The 16552-nt window shown below is 40.0% G+C and overlaps 1 protein-coding gene across 6 annotated transcripts in view; it reads right to left on the reverse strand.

The window, feature by feature from the left end:
• Nucleotides 1-16552, reverse strand: part of Eato (Engulfment ABC Transporter in the ovary) — a 245032-nt gene that overhangs the window by 139130 nt on the left and 89350 nt on the right. For all 6 annotated transcript variants that reach the window (XM_017638507.1, XM_017638514.1, XM_017638492.1 and 3 more), the window contains one exon: nucleotides 5718-5863. In XM_017638507.1, the coding sequence (XP_017493996.1) occupies nucleotides 5718-5863 (146 nt within the window). The remainder of the gene's footprint in view (nucleotides 1-5717; nucleotides 5864-16552) is intronic.

A 16552-nucleotide genomic window follows, 5' to 3' on the forward strand; every position in this document is an offset into this window, starting at 1 on the left:
TGTTCAGGGCCTGTCTGTAAGCTGTCGGGTCCAGAGGTTGCTTAATGAACCTCTGGACTTGTCCGTTAGTTCATATAGATGCCTCCTGACGTGCCTAGGCGAGGGCTCCTCTGCAAGCAGCTGTCTGCTTGGGTGGCCACTTCTGTGGCTCCCGATCAGGAACTGCTTGCAGAGCATTATACTGTGCTCCTTTACCGGGAGCATTTGCGCCTCGCCGTGCAGGTGGTGTTCAGGCGACATCAAGAGGCATCCCGTCGCTGTCCTCAGTGCGGTGTTTTGTACAGTCTGTAGCTTCGTCCACTGCGTCCTACTAGTCCCTGGCGACCACACTGGCGCTGCGTAGTTCAAAACCGGCCGGCCTATTGCCTTGTATGTTGCCAGCAACGTTGCTTTGTCTTTGCCCCAATACTGCCGGCTAGCGACTTGAGGACCTTGTTGCGGCTCTGTACTTTATTGACAATATCGGTTGAGTGCGCAGAGAAGGAGAGCAGGCTGTCGAATGTTACTCCGAGTATTTTGGGGTTATTCACCGTCGGAACTGGTGTGTCATCGACGTGAATCCCCAGCGGTAGCCTGACCTCCTTCGTCCAGGTTGTGAACAGGGTCGCGGAGGATTTCGTAGGGGAGAGGGCTAGACACTTTGCAGTGAAGAAGCGAGAAAGTTCGGAGAGATAGCCGTTTACTTTCGAACACAGGTCATCAATTCCATTTCCAGTCGCCATAATCGAGCAATCGTCGGCATAGGAGACAATCGAGACTCCCTCTGGTGGTTGAGGGAGCTTTGAAATATAAAAGTTAAACAGTAGCGGGGAAAGGACACCACCCTGAGGAACCCCCTGTTTTATTTTTCGCTGCTTACTCGTTTTGTCTCTAAACATTACCGACGAATGTCGACCACTTAGATAATTTGCCGACCACCGTTTGAGCCTCTGTGGGAGAGAGGAGGCCTCTATATCTTCTAGTAGCGTGGAATGGCAGACGGTGTCAAACGCCTTTGACAAGTCCAACGCTACTAGAATCGTTCTCTCACAGGGACGGTTACGGTTAAGGCCACGAGTTATCTGAGTGTTTATGGCGTTAAGTGCTATTGTTGTACTGTGCACTTTACGGAAACCATGCTGATGCTTCGCTGGGGTCAGGTGATTTGTGAAGTACGGGAGTAGCAAGGCCTCGAGTGTCTTCGCTACCGGGGAAAGGAGTGTAATCGGACGATACGAATCTCCTTTGTTGGCAGGTTTCCCCGGTTTGAGCAGTGGGACCACTCTCCCCACCTTCCAGATGTCTGGGATGATGAGAGTGGCCATTGACAAATTGAGGACCTCCGTTAGGTACGCTACCCCCGCAGGACCCAAATTTTTCAGCATCAGCATGCATATTCCGTCGGGACCCATGGCTTTGGAGGCTTTCGCCTTCCCGATGGCCACCTGAACTTCACCGCAAGTGAAAGCAAGGGGGGCACAAGTTGTTGGCAGTTTGTGCAGCCTTCTGGTCACTCGACGCTTCGCTTTGTCCACCGGAGGATGCAGTATGAACTGCCGGCTAAAAAAGCTCGCGCAACGCTCCGGGTCCGACGAAGCATGGTCGCCGAAGGAAATTTCGACTCTGTCGTCGTGCTTCGTCGGATTAGACAATGACCTCACGGTTGACCAAAGCTTGCTCACACCAGAGGTGAAGTTACAAGTCTTCAGATGCTCCTCCCACTTCTTCCGCTTATGTACGTTTACAAGTTGCCGAATCTCCGCGTTGAGATCCCTGATACGGGGATCTCCGGGATCGGCCTGACGAAGGCTATCACGCTCATTGGCTAAAACAGCCGCTTCGGCAGGGAAGTTTGGACGTGGGTCAGATATGCACCCTGCCGGTATGAAGCGAGCTGCAGCAGCAGTGATAGCCCTGCGGAACTTACGTTCACCGAGATGGACGTCGGTTGGTGTGGGGAGCGATGTGAAGGTGTTTTCAGTAAACTCCGCGTAACCTTTCCAATCAGCTTTAGAAAAGTTGACATAGGTCCGGTGTTTGGCGGAGGCAAAGTCGGTTGGTTTATCAATCGAGATGACTATGGGTAGATGGTCTGATGCTAGAGTCAGCATAGGTCGCTGAACGGCATTCACAGGGACTCAGTCTCGAGTTATGTAGACTCTAGACCTGTGAATGCCGTTCTAGGCACACCACCCCCGGACATAGACGAGACGGAGCTTCATCTGCCTCGGGAGACACGCACTACACTCGCACAACTTCGCTCCGGCTACTGCAGCAGGTTAAACTCCTACTTGAGTAGGCTGAATGAGGATGTGCCGAACGAATGTCCGGCATGCGGAGAGACCCCACATGACTCGAAACATCTCTTCGCATGCCCGGCAAACCCGACATCCCTAACGGCCTTGTCCTTATGGGCAAACCCCGCAGAAGCTGCACGCTTCCTAGGGTTGCCGTTAGTGGAACTTGACGACAACGACTGAGATACCAACCGATCTGGGCGGGGTTGTTGTAGCCGCTACAACAACAACAACAAGGCCAGTCTACTGGTGGAACGATGAAATAGCTGATCTCAGAAAACTGCAACGCAGCCAGACGCTGTCATCAGCGAAACCGCTTAAGTCAATGCGAACAAATACTCAGAGAACGATACAAGCGGTGCAGAAAGAATCTTAAAGTAGGCATTGCTCGCAGCGGGGAAAAAATGGAAAGGTGGATCCAAAAATTATGCGCTCTTTTAACATTAGACGTACAAAATGCGTTTAATTCCGCAAGATGGGCTAATATAATCAATGCCCTTCGTGAAATAAGCACCCCTCGCTATTTAATAAATATTATTAACTACTTTAATGACAGAATCCTCAGGAATGATACAGATGAAGGCTTTAAGAAATATGCAATATCCAGAGGAGTACCACAGGGGTCTATTTTAGGCCCTCTTCTCTGGAACATTGTGTACCATGGCGTCCTAAAACAACGGCAACCAGATCCAGTGAAACTGATTGCGTACGCCGATGACCTTGTAGTAGTTGCGGTCGCTAAACATCTCGATGACCGGCGTCGCACCTGCAATGCATCTATTTATGGAATACGAAATTGGTTCTCAACAATGGGTTTACAACTTGCCGAGCACAAAACTGAGGTTCTACTCATAAGCACAAGAAAAATTAGAGAAAGCATAAGCATTACGGTGGGAGACTGTGGGATAATATCCCAGCCCTCCTTCAAATATCTAGGAGTAATACTAGACTCGAAGCTCAACTTCAAAAAGCATTTGTTGTACATAGCAGAAAAGGCCACAAAATCTTACGTCGCCTTTTCACGAATGATGGCAAATAACGGATGTGTGTGCTCCAGTCGCCGGCATTTAATTGCGCGAGTCTTGAATGCGAAAGACATACACGCTGTGCACAGGCTAGCGGCTCTACGAGTCATAAGTGCTTTTCGAACAGTCTCCAGTGATGCCGCAGAAGTGCTTGCTAGCATGGCACCAATTGATATTCAAGCAAGCCGCTGACGAATATTAAAATAGCAGAAGAAAAACGAAGAGCATCCTAACGTGGCATCAGCGTTGGGAAACCTCATCAAAGGGTCGGTGGACACACTGACTGATACCTAATGTCGACAACTGGACAAATAGGAGACACAGGGACATCAATTTCCACCTTACGCAGATCCTTAGCGGTCACGGTTGCTTTAGGGATTACCTATACAGATTCCGACACGACACTAGTCCATACTGTCTGACTTGCCCTCAAGTCGTAGAAAATGCAGAGCACGTTATGTTCTCATGCCCACGTTTCTCATATGTTAGAAATAGCTTAGAATATGCACTAGAAAGTAGGCTCACGGTGGAAAATTTGACTGCACATATGTGTCAGTCCTCTGAAAATTGGAAAGCTGTCTGCAATGCGTCAGCTATAATTATGACTGAATTACGACACACAGATAATCTTAGGCGTCAATCCATCCGTTATACTGAGGGGACTTAATTGTCCTATATCTCTCCTATGAAGTAATGCTTAATCGGTGATCCCATAGGAGTGATTATGGGAGGGAGTAGGTTAGGTTTAGTGGGTTAAAGTCTAGCACTCCGGCTTTCGATGCTTCCCCTACTTAAAAAAAACACATACATACATACTTACATACATACTTCCACAAATATATAGTATAAATACTATATGTAACTGTAAAGATGATCTCCTATTTTTTAATTTTTGTAAACATGACTGCGACTGTAATATGAATGAAGTTCAACTCCATAGTTTTTAGTTTATTCAGTTTGTAATTAGCTTTTTAAGCTGATATAAAATAAAGACATTTATATCTCTTTGCTTAAAAACACAAATTTATTTTTATTTCTAGTATTCGCACTAAAGAAAGACTACAAAACTAGTTTGTTAGCATATTTTAATTAATGGTAATAATATCCCCAAATCCCGGGAGCCCGAGATTACCAATTTAAGATCCCCAAATCCCGGGATTCACAAAATGGTCCGGGATTGGATGCCTTAGTACGGATGGTCCAAACGTCATGATTGGCAAAAGAGGTTTTGTGGGTCAGCTGAAAAAGCACGATATTAATGTTTTTTTCCTTTCATTGCGTAATTCATCAACTCTCTCTTGCCTCTAAATTTTTAAGCAAGGAGGGCATCACTCCCTTAACTCCAGGTAATTAACGTCATTTTTAAAAAGCACTAAGGCCAGATATTATGATCTTGAAATGTTCACGGAAGTCCGGTGGTTAAACCGTGGTGAATCCCTGAATAGATTATTCGCTCTAAGGAAAGAAGTACTAGAATTTTTATGTTTTGAGAATTTGGTTAGAACAGAAAAATTAGTAAAGACGTTGCAGGATAGTGAATTTATTTTAGATTTAGCATTTCTCTCTGATATAACAAATTATATATTAAAGGAAGGGAAAAAACTTTTACCAGTTTATTTAAAAAATTATTGATTTTAAAACCATTTTATTTTGAATTTTTGCTGAAGTTCGGGGGATTATTGAAATTTCCCACGAACCGGTGCTATTTTTGATCATCATGCAAACTATTGGAAACTCGCTTCTTTAATTTTCAGGACAGATTTTAAGACATTAAGGGAAGTCGGAATTTTATTGATCGCTTTGAAAACCCCTTTACTTGTGATGTGAGCAAGTATGATTTTGAAATTAAAATAGAAATAATAATCCTATGAAGCGAGACACATTTTTATAATGGAAGCGATATAATTGAGTTCTGGAAAAATTTAGATAAAAGTTTTTATCCTCAACTCAAAGAATTTTCTTTTAAGATGTTATCACTTTTATTTCTACGTACTGTTGCGAACAATTTTTTTTCTGATTTAAAATTTATTTGTTCCAAGCAAAGAAACAAATTAAATACAAGCCATTTAAAAAACATACTTCTAACCGGAAACTGTCCCAAAAGTATTAATATTAAATAAACTACGTTTTGTAGTATATGGTTTCTTTGTCGTCAATTTAATTTATTTTAAAATAAACTAGGATTAAGTGCAAAATAAATTAGCTTATACGACTAATTTTGTAAGCTAAATTGTTATAAATACAATAAATAAATTAGTTAAAAAAAATTCTAAGTTTGTGAGAACTGCCCATATGTGTACATATAATGCATATCGTCGCCTGGGTAAAAGATTGTCGTATGTTACGCATGTACGTATGACGCTTACGACAATATTTTACCCAGGCGACGATATGTACATATGGAGTAAAAACGTACCTGAGCAAAAAAATTTAAATGTTCAGCACAAGTCATGTACGGCATAAAAACGCTATGTTGTGGACAATATCCAATCAAATGACGATACGATTTAACTTCGATGTCACCACAAACCGTTATCTTTCCGGAATCTTGCAATTCGGAACCTAGGGATGAGAACAGAGTATATGTTTAGTCCTATTTAAAGGCAAATGAAAATAATTTATCAACACAGTCAGTGCAGTAAAAACTTATGTTCAGCTTCAAAATTTTAAGATTTGCCATCGAAAATAAGATACATATCAATAGGGCTCGGGATCTCATGCACTAAAAAATCTAAAATATGCGCTATAAACAAGTAAAATATGCAATTAAAAATAGTTTCCTAAAATTTTATTGCCGGTACAAAAATACTAAATAACACATGTATTTTAACAAGAAAATATCGAAAACAATTCACTTCAAAATGCAATACATATTCGAGGTCTGCATGAATTCATTCAAAACGGCTTGTGAATTATTCATATATAAAACGAATGAATGGTACAATAACTACAGGTATTGTCTTCCCAGAGAGCGCATATTCCGATCTGCCTAATTTGAAAAATATCATTGTTGCCTACAATAAAATGTCTACTACCAGGGGAAAGGGATATTTCCTTACCCCATATATCATATATGTACATGTATTTGTTTTTAACAAACCTTGCGGTGGACTTATTTAATTAAAATATATTAAGGTACCATCATAAAACTATGACCATTTTGGGATTTTTAACATTTTGATATTTTCTTCCCCAACTGTGACTGTCTCTGGTACATAAAAAAAATGCTCATTTAATAAAGATTTCTGAAAGGTGCCACTCTTACTGTTTCGAATAGAAAAAAAGTTATAGCCGCTTTTGTGGGCAAAGGACTGAGACACGTTAGAATGTATTTAATAGATCTAAATTTAAGTTGCTCTTGTCACCGACAATGACATGCTAAATAGTACAAAGGTACATTATTACCTGCTCCTAACATTATTTTATGTTACTTACCGGAATTAGTGAAAGTGGATTTTGTGAAATTAGACCCTTCGAACATTGTGTTATTAATACTATGACAGAGAACACGCAGTATACGTCGCATGAATATGCGGATATTCACCTAATTTACGGTGAAGCTTGCTGTAATGCCAGAGCTGCTCAAAGACTCTATGCAGAGCGATACCCCAATCGTCGACATCCGGGTCGTGAAGTATTCGCCCGGACCCATAGAGAAATATATGAAGGTAAGTGATTTTTACACCTTACTTGTTTGCTTACTTGTTAACTATCATTTTTGACTTTTTTAAGGTCGCATACCTGGAAGGCGTGGCGGCGAAACAGGACGTCCTGCAACGGTAGATGTTGAAGCTGTGTTAGAGGAAGTGGAACTAGCTCCATCGACTTCAGTGAGAATGATGGAAAGACGGACGGGAATACCAAAAACTACAGTTCACAAAGCTTTAAAAGACCATCGATTTCATCCCTACCACATTTAACGTGTTCAGGATCTATAAGAAAGAGATTACCCGTCGAGGGTTAGATTTTGCCGTGAAATGTTGCGAATGCATGAAACAGACACCAACTTTTTTAATAAAATAATTTGGAGCGATGAATCATCATGCAAACGTGATGGTTATTTTAATTTACATAACCTTCACAGTTGGCAGATAGACAATCCTCACGAAATGAGAGAAGATCGTTCGCAGTACCGGTACAAAATAAATTTATGGTGCGGTATTTTTAATTGTCAGATATTGGGACCTGTGGAACTGCCGCCAACGCTCAACTCTCACAGTTATTTAGAGTTCCTTCAGGAGCAGCTTCCAACTCTTTTAGAAGATGTACCCTTAAACCTGCGGCGAAGACTATGGCTGCAAAATGACGGGTGCCCTGCTCACTACGGGCGTGAAGTAAGAGCTCATTTAGACGAAACTTATCCTAGCCGATGGATTGGACGATACGGGCCAATCACGTGGCCCGCTCGATCGCCAGACCTGAATCCATTAGAATTTTTCTACTGGGGATGTTTTAAGGACAAAATTTATTCAAAAACAATTCAAAACAAAGAGCATTTGCGGGAACAAATAAATGTAACTGCTGCTGGGATAGCCCAATTGATTAAGATCTCTAAAAGTGTATTTTCTTAAAAGGTGCCGAGCTTGTATTAGAGTAGAAGGTCGCCAATTTGAACATATTTTATCAATAAATGAATACGTTTTTCTTCAAACAACTCATGTATATTTTATTTCACGTGAACCCATCCTTCACAAAAAATATTGATATATATAGCTCTAGTCCGAATTCCGGTAAGTAACATAAAATAATGTCAGGAGCTGGTAATAATGTACCTTTGTACTATTTAGCATGTCATTGTCGGTAACAAGAGCAACTTAAATTTAAATCTATTAAATACATTGTAGCGTGTCTCAGTCCTTTGTCCACAAAAGCGGCTATAACTTTTTTTTCTATACGAAACAGTAAGAGTGGCACCTTTCTGAAATCTTTATTAAATGAGCAATTTTTTTATGGAATGTAAAGTTATAGCTCAGTACATTTTTTTTCACCAGAGATAGTCAAAGTTGGGCAGAAAATATCAAAAAGTTAAAAATCCCAAAATAGTCATGATTTTATGATGGTTCCTTAATATATTTTAACTACAATGCATTTGAGTATGGAGAAGTAACTATCTGGAAGTATTTTACATAAAAAATTTACTAAGTATAGCCTGGTTTGTAGATGTAGTTAAAGAAAATACATGAAAAGGCACGATTTTTTTTTAATTCAAAAAAATTTAAATATTTCAAAAACGTTAACACTTTTGCCTTTTGTTTATCAGAGAGAGATATGAAATTGCAATACATTATATAGTTAAATGCCTAGTGTTAATATTCATACTTTGGCAGTGGAGACAGAAATGGCGCAAAAATTAAGACAATTTACAATCATGTTTTATAAAAAAAAGAGTTTGTTTATTTTAGGAAAAACTGAAATGAATTCTATAACGAAAACCATGTAAAATAGTTAAAAAAATCAAAAAATTTGTAAATTCCAGAAACTTAAAAAAATATCAAAATTTTACAGTTTATGCTCAGAATTTTCAGAAAATTTTTTGGGAATGCAGTTTTGTAGCGCAATTCATTTTAGTCTAACAAAGTGCAAACCTAAAGTCTCTGAAGATTCGTGTTTTTAACAATTTTTTTCTGAAAGATATTTTAATTTTTCTTCCACATTTTGCGAAATCTAATTTGTATGGAAGAAAATCTCAAACAGACTTAAAAAAAATTCAAAAATTAACGCGAATTTTGAGACTTCAGGTTTGCACTTTTTTAGACTAAAATTTATTGGGCTACCAAACTACATACTCAAAAGTTTTCTGAAAATTCTGAGAAAAAATCTTGAAATTTTCATGAACGTTTTCAAAGTTTTCAAAATTTTTTTTTAAATTATTTCAAAACCATTTTACATGGTTTTCGTTATAGAATTCATTTAAGTTTTTCCTAAAATTAAAAAAATAGTTTTTTTTAGAAACCACAGATGTATGTATATGGGCAAATCTAAAAAACAGGTAACCTGTTATTTAGATTTATTTTCGCTGTTGTAAACTAAAGCAAGCTGGTTGCTTTTGGATATAATTCATGGACGTATACTTGAAGCCTCAAAAAAATTTGAATCAATTTGCTGCATAACATTTGAATTATAGGTGTTAATTCATATATGAATTCGCCGCCTTCTTCTCTAGTGGTAATGAGTAGTAGAGAATGACGTATATTCTCTACCAGTAGAAAAATAATTGGTAGAGAAGAGTTACAGAAACGAGCTACAGGAGTAAATTCCTCTCTCGACGTACGAAAACCACACTCATGTACGTCACTCATCATACCCGTTCTGGTAATAGCGCAGAAGCATGGACAATGACAACATCAACAAGATTTTGCGGAAGATTTGAGGGCCTTTACGCGTTGGCGACGGCGAGTACCGCAGAGGATGGAACGATGAGCTGTATGAGCTTTACAACGACATAGACATAGTGCAGCGAATTAAAATACAGCGGCTCCGCTGGCTTTGCCATGTCGTTCGAATGGACGCCGACGCTCCAGCTCTGAAAGTATACAACTCGAAATCCACGGGTGGTAGCAGAGGAAGAGGGAGGCCCCCACTGCGATGGAAAGACCAGCTGTGTGTAGGGTTTATCGTGAATCCCTGCCAACAAGGCTTAGCATCACGGTGTCCGCACTTAGCACAACGGATGAATTCTTGCCTTAATCACTGCCCTGAAATGCAAGAACTTCAGTACCAATTGGAAGTGTGTGGTGGACACACTTACCACCTTGGTAGGGCCGAGGCCTACCTAAACCTCTGACGTTCTCTGGACCCCCACCCGGTGATATTTTCACCTTATCTCCAATTTTACTTCTTTTCTTCATCTTTCTCTCCGTTCTAAAAGTCCTACCAGCGGTGGAAGTACATGTCTTGCAGGACCCGCACAAAGCAGCTCTGAAAGCATACAACTCGAAATCCACGGGTGGTAGCAGAGGAAGAGGGAGGCCCCCACTGCGATGGAAAGACCAGCTGTGTGTAGGTAGGGTTTATCGTGATTCCCTGCCAGCAAGGCTTAGCATCACGGTGTCCGCACTTACACAACGGATGAATTCTTGCCTTAATCACTGCCCTGAAATGCAAGCACTTCAGTACCAATTGGTAGTGTGTGGTGGACACACTTACCACCTTGGTAGGGCCGAGGCCTACCTAAACCTCTGACGTTCTCTGGACCCCCACCCGGTGATATTTTCACCTTATCTCCAATTTTACTTCTTTTCTTCATCTTTCTCTCCGTTCTAAAAGTCCTACCAGCGGTGGAAGTACATGTCTTGCAGGACCCGCACAAAGCAGCTCTGAAAGCATACAACTCGAAATCCACGGGTGGTAGCAGAGGAAGAGGGAGGCCCCCACTGCGATGGAAAGACCAGCTGTGTGTAGGTAGGGTTTATCGTGATTCCCTGCCAGCAAGGCTTAGCATCACGGTGTCCGCACTTACACAACGGATGAATTCTTGCCTTAATCACTGCCCTGAAATGCAAGCACTTCAGTACCAATTGGTAGTGTGTGGTGGACAAACTTACCACCTTGGTAGGGCCGAGGCCTACCTAAACCTCTGACGTTCTCTGGACCCCCACCCGGGGACATTTTCACCTTATCTCCAATTTTCCTTCTTTTCTTCATCTTTCTCTCCGTTCTACAAGTTCTACCAGCGGTGGAAGTACATGTCTTGCACGACCCGCACAAAGCAAGTCCTGCTAGCGGTAGAAGTGCCTGTCTTGCGAGCCTCGCTCAATATGCACAACTCACTTAGCTAACATACTTGCAAAACTTATTCTCATACACACTCGATGTCCCTCACCTGGGGACATTTTCTTCGCTTCTCCAAATTTTACTTCTTTCATTTATCTTTCTCTCCGTTTTACTAGTCCTGCCAGCGGTGGAAGTACATGTCTCGCGAGCCTTGCTCATCCAGCTAGTTTCGCCAATCTGTCCGATGAACACACTCCGGGGGCATCTGTTTCCCGTGGTACCATTTCAAAGTCTTTGGTCTAACTTTCGAAAGCCGTAGACTACTACCAGTTCAGCCTCCACCGACTCAGGACTGGTAGCCTTTGATTGGGGTAACCCGGGCTCGACACACACGTAGCTCCGCTTACGCGGCGCCCCCTGGGTGATGGAAAGACCAGGTGGAGAAGGTCTTGGCTTCACAGAAGACAAACGGCGGGCGTGCTTTGTTGAACTTGGCCAAAATCACTTAGGCGTTTACAGCGCCAAATAAGAAGAAGAGAACACATCTTTTCTAAACACTTTGAGTTAAAATTCTCATAAAAAAGGGGGACTTTTTCCCCGGCCCCGGAGTTTTCATGTTCTCAGACTAAAGAGAATATTTCATAAGATGTGTTGCATAAAAATGATAGATTGTTATGATGAAAGGATGTAATATGGTACAAAAAAATTTTATATTCCGCAATTCTCGTAATTTTATGTTACCCATTAATCTGTTGATAAATCTTAAATCACAAAACAAGTGAAATCTTGTTAATTTTCGAGCAATTTATTAGTTCTGTTGACTTCTTCGAAGCCAACCTCTTTTCTTTGAATGTTCCTTTCCAAGGGCACTAAACTGTTAGAATGGATATGAATTTTTGAAAAAATTATTCATCGCAGGTTCTTCCCAGAATGTGTTATAAATTCCGAATAAATTCTTTGATTATTACACAAACGGAATCTTAACTATGAAACTTGATTTATTTCAAATATCGTACTTGAATGAATTGATATGTCCGCGCATTAATCTACATACTATGTACAATGAAACCATGTACAGAGAACGTCAATAAGAGAGAAGCAGAACCTTTTCCGTTAATAAATTTTGCCAATTTGTGGTAGAGCAAAACTTCTCTGGAAGTTCACCACCTTAAATTTTTACAGAAATTCGTCTAGAAGTCCACCACTATTTAACAGCTATAGGGCAGAGGCGCAAAATTAGCAGAAACTGTAAAATTTAGCAATTGCAAATGTTTTTTTTTTTCTGAACGTTTATATCTAATAAAAATCTGATAGTTACATATTTTAATGCCGCTTTCATTCAATTTCCTGCGTGGAAACTCACTAACCTGAACGACACCGAACTCAGACTAAAATATCTCACAAAGTACATTGGGGTAATTTTGGACTGTAAACTACTGTGGAGGTACAATGTGGAGACAGTGTAAAGAAAGCGAGTAATACCCTCTACGCATGCAAAAAGATGCTAATTATTACTTGGGGCTAAACAGCAATAGTGAGGCCAATATTACTCTATGGCGCTCTGGTGTGGTAGATCGCGGCAGAAAGGAGCACTCAAGCCAATGGAGGGTGTTCAACGTCTTTCTCTATTGTGTAAAACAGGAGCACTGAGAACAACTGTAACAGCTGCACTGGAAAAAATTCTCAATATACCACCTATCGACCGTGCTGCAAAGAGCCTTGCAGGGAGACTGATTGCAACAGGGGAGTTCAAGCAAAGAAACACTGGCCACAGCTCAATAGCCAACGGGAATGTAGTCACAACAGACTAAGTGGTACCTTGCTATAACTAGGATAGGGAGTTTCGGGTTACTATCGAGGAAAACGGATGGCGTAGAGGCATGAAGCCTAGCTGGAAGGCATTGCACTTCTTCACAGACGGCTCAAAAATGAATGACGGAGTAGGAGCGGAAGTGTACTGCTCAGAACTTAATGTTCATCAGCCCATCAAGCTCCCGAATCACCGAATCACTGAAATACTGCATATTCCAGGCAAAGGTTTTCGCAGTGACAAAAGCCGCTGAGCAAGCCTACTCAATGACTGGTAATAACTCTAAAGTTAACATATATGTAGGTAGATAGTCAAGCAGCGATTAAGGCTATCAGCTCATACCAGTTTACGTCACAAAATGCCTTTAGAAGCAGGGAGGCCATAAATAGGGCAGCAAACAGGTGGCTGCATATTTATTGGGTCCCCGGCCACAAGGGCATTACAGGCAACGAAATTGTAGATGAGATTTCCAAGAGCTTGGTTCTATAAGAGAATAACATTCTAGAAATAGACCAGAAGGTCGAAAGCAGACCATATCGAGATGGAATGCGCAAAACACCTGAAAAAATCTCTAAAGTCATGTGCAGACTAAAAAACGGCTCACAAAACCCGGTTTATACTGCGACGAATGGCACGAAGAGACTGCAGAACCATGATAGGTGTCCTAACAGGACATAAAATGTTGGCAGCGCACGCAAGCAAAATGGGGATCGCTGTCAATGAAGTTTGCAGGAAATGTATGGGAACGGGAACAAGGGAGACCCTAGAACACATCCTTTGCCTTTGTACTGCTTTATCAAAAACACGATAGAAACATCTTGAACCTCCAGGGTTCAGTAATCTTGAAGATGTGACAACACTTAGGCTTCAAGCAATACTGAAATTCTCAAAAAGCGTTGACATCGTAAGTGATGTATACTTCGAATATACTTAACTAAACCTCTATCTCCATTTGGCATCACTAGGGACCTATTAGTCTATGTGGCGCGGGCAGCCGGCCAGAATAACCTAACCTAACCCTCATTGAATTTCATTTGAAAAATTTATTTTTGATTTATTAGACAAAATCGTCGGGATAAATTTTAGGAAACCGTTATTTTCATCAAGAATGTCGATAACTAATAATAAAGATAAATTTGCGAAGATGATGTAACATTTGCGCTGAACTCAACGCAGGGTTGCACGAAAAAAAAGTTGAATGGCTAAATGTTGGCTGGCGACCAACTTTGTTGAAAGCGATTAGTTGAAAGGCCGTGCAAACGCCTTTTTATGGGGAATATTTTGATAGTTTTTCATATTTTGATATTTTTAGCCATTCAACTTTTTTCCGTGCAGCCCTGCGTTGAGTTGAACGCAAATGTTGAACGCAAAGGTCAACAATTCAAACACTGCTTTAGAGTGGTCAAAAACACAATTTCCAAAATAGGGTTCGGGGGGCACCTTCCAAAACTTTTCCTCTTACCGAAAGAAGTGTTGGCACCAAACTTTACGTTTTTAAGTATAAATTTAGAGGATGCTCATGAAATGTTTATATTTTACTCTTGAAGTATATTAGGCCTTGTGAATAAAAAATAAGCAATTGGTTTTTCTTAAAATGTCAGAACTTTTACTCGATTTGTTCAAACAAATTTAAGTAAAAGGTCTGAAAATTTTAAGAAAAAGCCAATTGTTTATTTTTTATTCATAAGGCCTATTGTATGCTAACCACAGCGGCAGCCATTTTATCAAATCTAAATTAGTAGTGAAAATAATACAAGCCTCAGCTGTCATGGCAACAGTAACTTTTTATAAGAATCATCAATATTTTTTTCAGTTTCAAAGGGATTCATGAGCGCATATCAAGATCGTTGAGCAACCTGTATTTGTTAAAGAAGTAAATTGAAACTATGTATAGATATTACATATACCAAAAGAAAAAAACTAAGGAGGTGCCCCGTTTTCTACGATGACATTTTTCCCCATACAAAATTTGGACCACTCTAAACTACATACATATGAATATAAACAAAAAAAACTAACTCCGTTCTTGTTCAACCCAGAGTCGACTTTCAGAATTGACTACGTTATGTTTGGAAAGTGGGTTTGCAAGAAAACTTAACTTCGCTGCCATCATCAAAGCCTTTGCCTCAGCTTAAGCCAGGAAGGCAAAATTCTGAGAATTGTATCAATAGTTGCAATAATCTGTAAGGTAACCTGAGTGAATAAAATTTTGCATTTTCGTTGCTAAAGTTTTTCTTTGATTCATTCATTCATTATCACTACCAAGTCAATTATCCAATCACACTTCAATATAGGGACACGATATCGAACCGAAAGTATCGATATGGTATTCATTTAAAGTCTCGCTGTAAAATATCGGATACCCATTAATATAATAATTAATAAAAACACTCGATATCCCAAATATCCATACGAAAACCCAAAAAATTTCTCTGAATATTGGTCTCGTGTGTATTTCTACCCCTTTTGTGGCACAACATCAAGGCGCACGCGACAAATCGGAGGAGAAACTCGACTAACTAACAGACTGTGTAAGCTCAAATCTATTATTATTATTACATGTACGTCCTATTTAAAAAATAGAAAAATAGTCCTCCGGTCCATCCACTCGTTGAATATTTGTTAATTTTTCACTCTGATGACGTCTGAAAATGGTATTTTTTATCAAACAGGACCAGGTTGGAACAGACAATTCATACACCAAAGGAAAGTAGATATAATACCCTTTTATCAGATATATACAGTGGCGGTCAAAAATTGGTGAATGGTGTTTCGTGTTAAATATGTACAATGTTTTACAAGCTAAGTTTTTTTATATCTTCTTATAAAAATATGATTCATGCTTTAACAAAAACTATATAAATCCACGCATTTTTATCTAAATTTCGGGCTTCTTAACCAGAAATTTTAGACATTTTTTGGGTATTCAAACATTGTAAGTATTAAAAACGAAACACCATTCATCCATTTTTGACCGCCACTGTGTATGACAGATCGGATGAGATCGGACAGAAAAAGTTGCACTCTATGAAACAAGCCCAATATGTTTAAATTCGTATAATCATAACATTCACTTTGAAACAGTACATTTCAAAACACAAATTTTATTTAAACCCACAGTTGTTACAGTCAGTAGAACATACCATTATTGTCCATTGTTAAAATAATCACACTTCAAACTTTTTATATGCGTAAAACACATCCGCGTTGTACTGCAGTTAAGTATAATAAAATTCTAGCACAAACTAAAACCAAAACCACAAAATTTAGGTTGACATAGGTATATGTAGGTACGGTGACCAAATTTCAGGGGGCAAAAAATCGGCACATTTCTAAAGCATCGATTCCGAACACACAATTTTGTTTTTAGAATTAAAATACATAACATCTTTTAATACAGTTTTATTTAAAACGCTGTGGTGTAGTGGTAAGCAGTGCGCGCTTCCACTCTGCTGTGTCTGGGTTCAAGCCCTGGTCTTAACAGCGGTCGTCCCTCGGCAGGCCTCCGAGTGTGTTTCTGCCATGAAAAAAGCTTATCATAAAAATTCAATCGCCGTTCGGAGGCGGCGTGAAACTGTAGGTCCCTCCGCTTTGTGTGACAACTTCAAGGCCCACGCCACAATTTGGAGGAGAAGCTCGGCCAAACACTAACATATGTGTATGCGCCAATCTATTATTATTATTATTATTATTATTATTTAAAACGAAACAAAGAGAAAAAACTTGCA

The sequence above is a fragment of the Rhagoletis zephyria genome, unplaced genomic scaffold (genome assembly GCF_001687245.7).
Source record: "Rhagoletis zephyria isolate East Lansing unplaced genomic scaffold, Rhagoletis_zephyria_1.1 Rzeph_scaffold_00143, whole genome shotgun sequence".
Taxonomy (NCBI): domain Eukaryota; kingdom Metazoa; phylum Arthropoda; class Insecta; order Diptera; family Tephritidae; genus Rhagoletis; species Rhagoletis zephyria.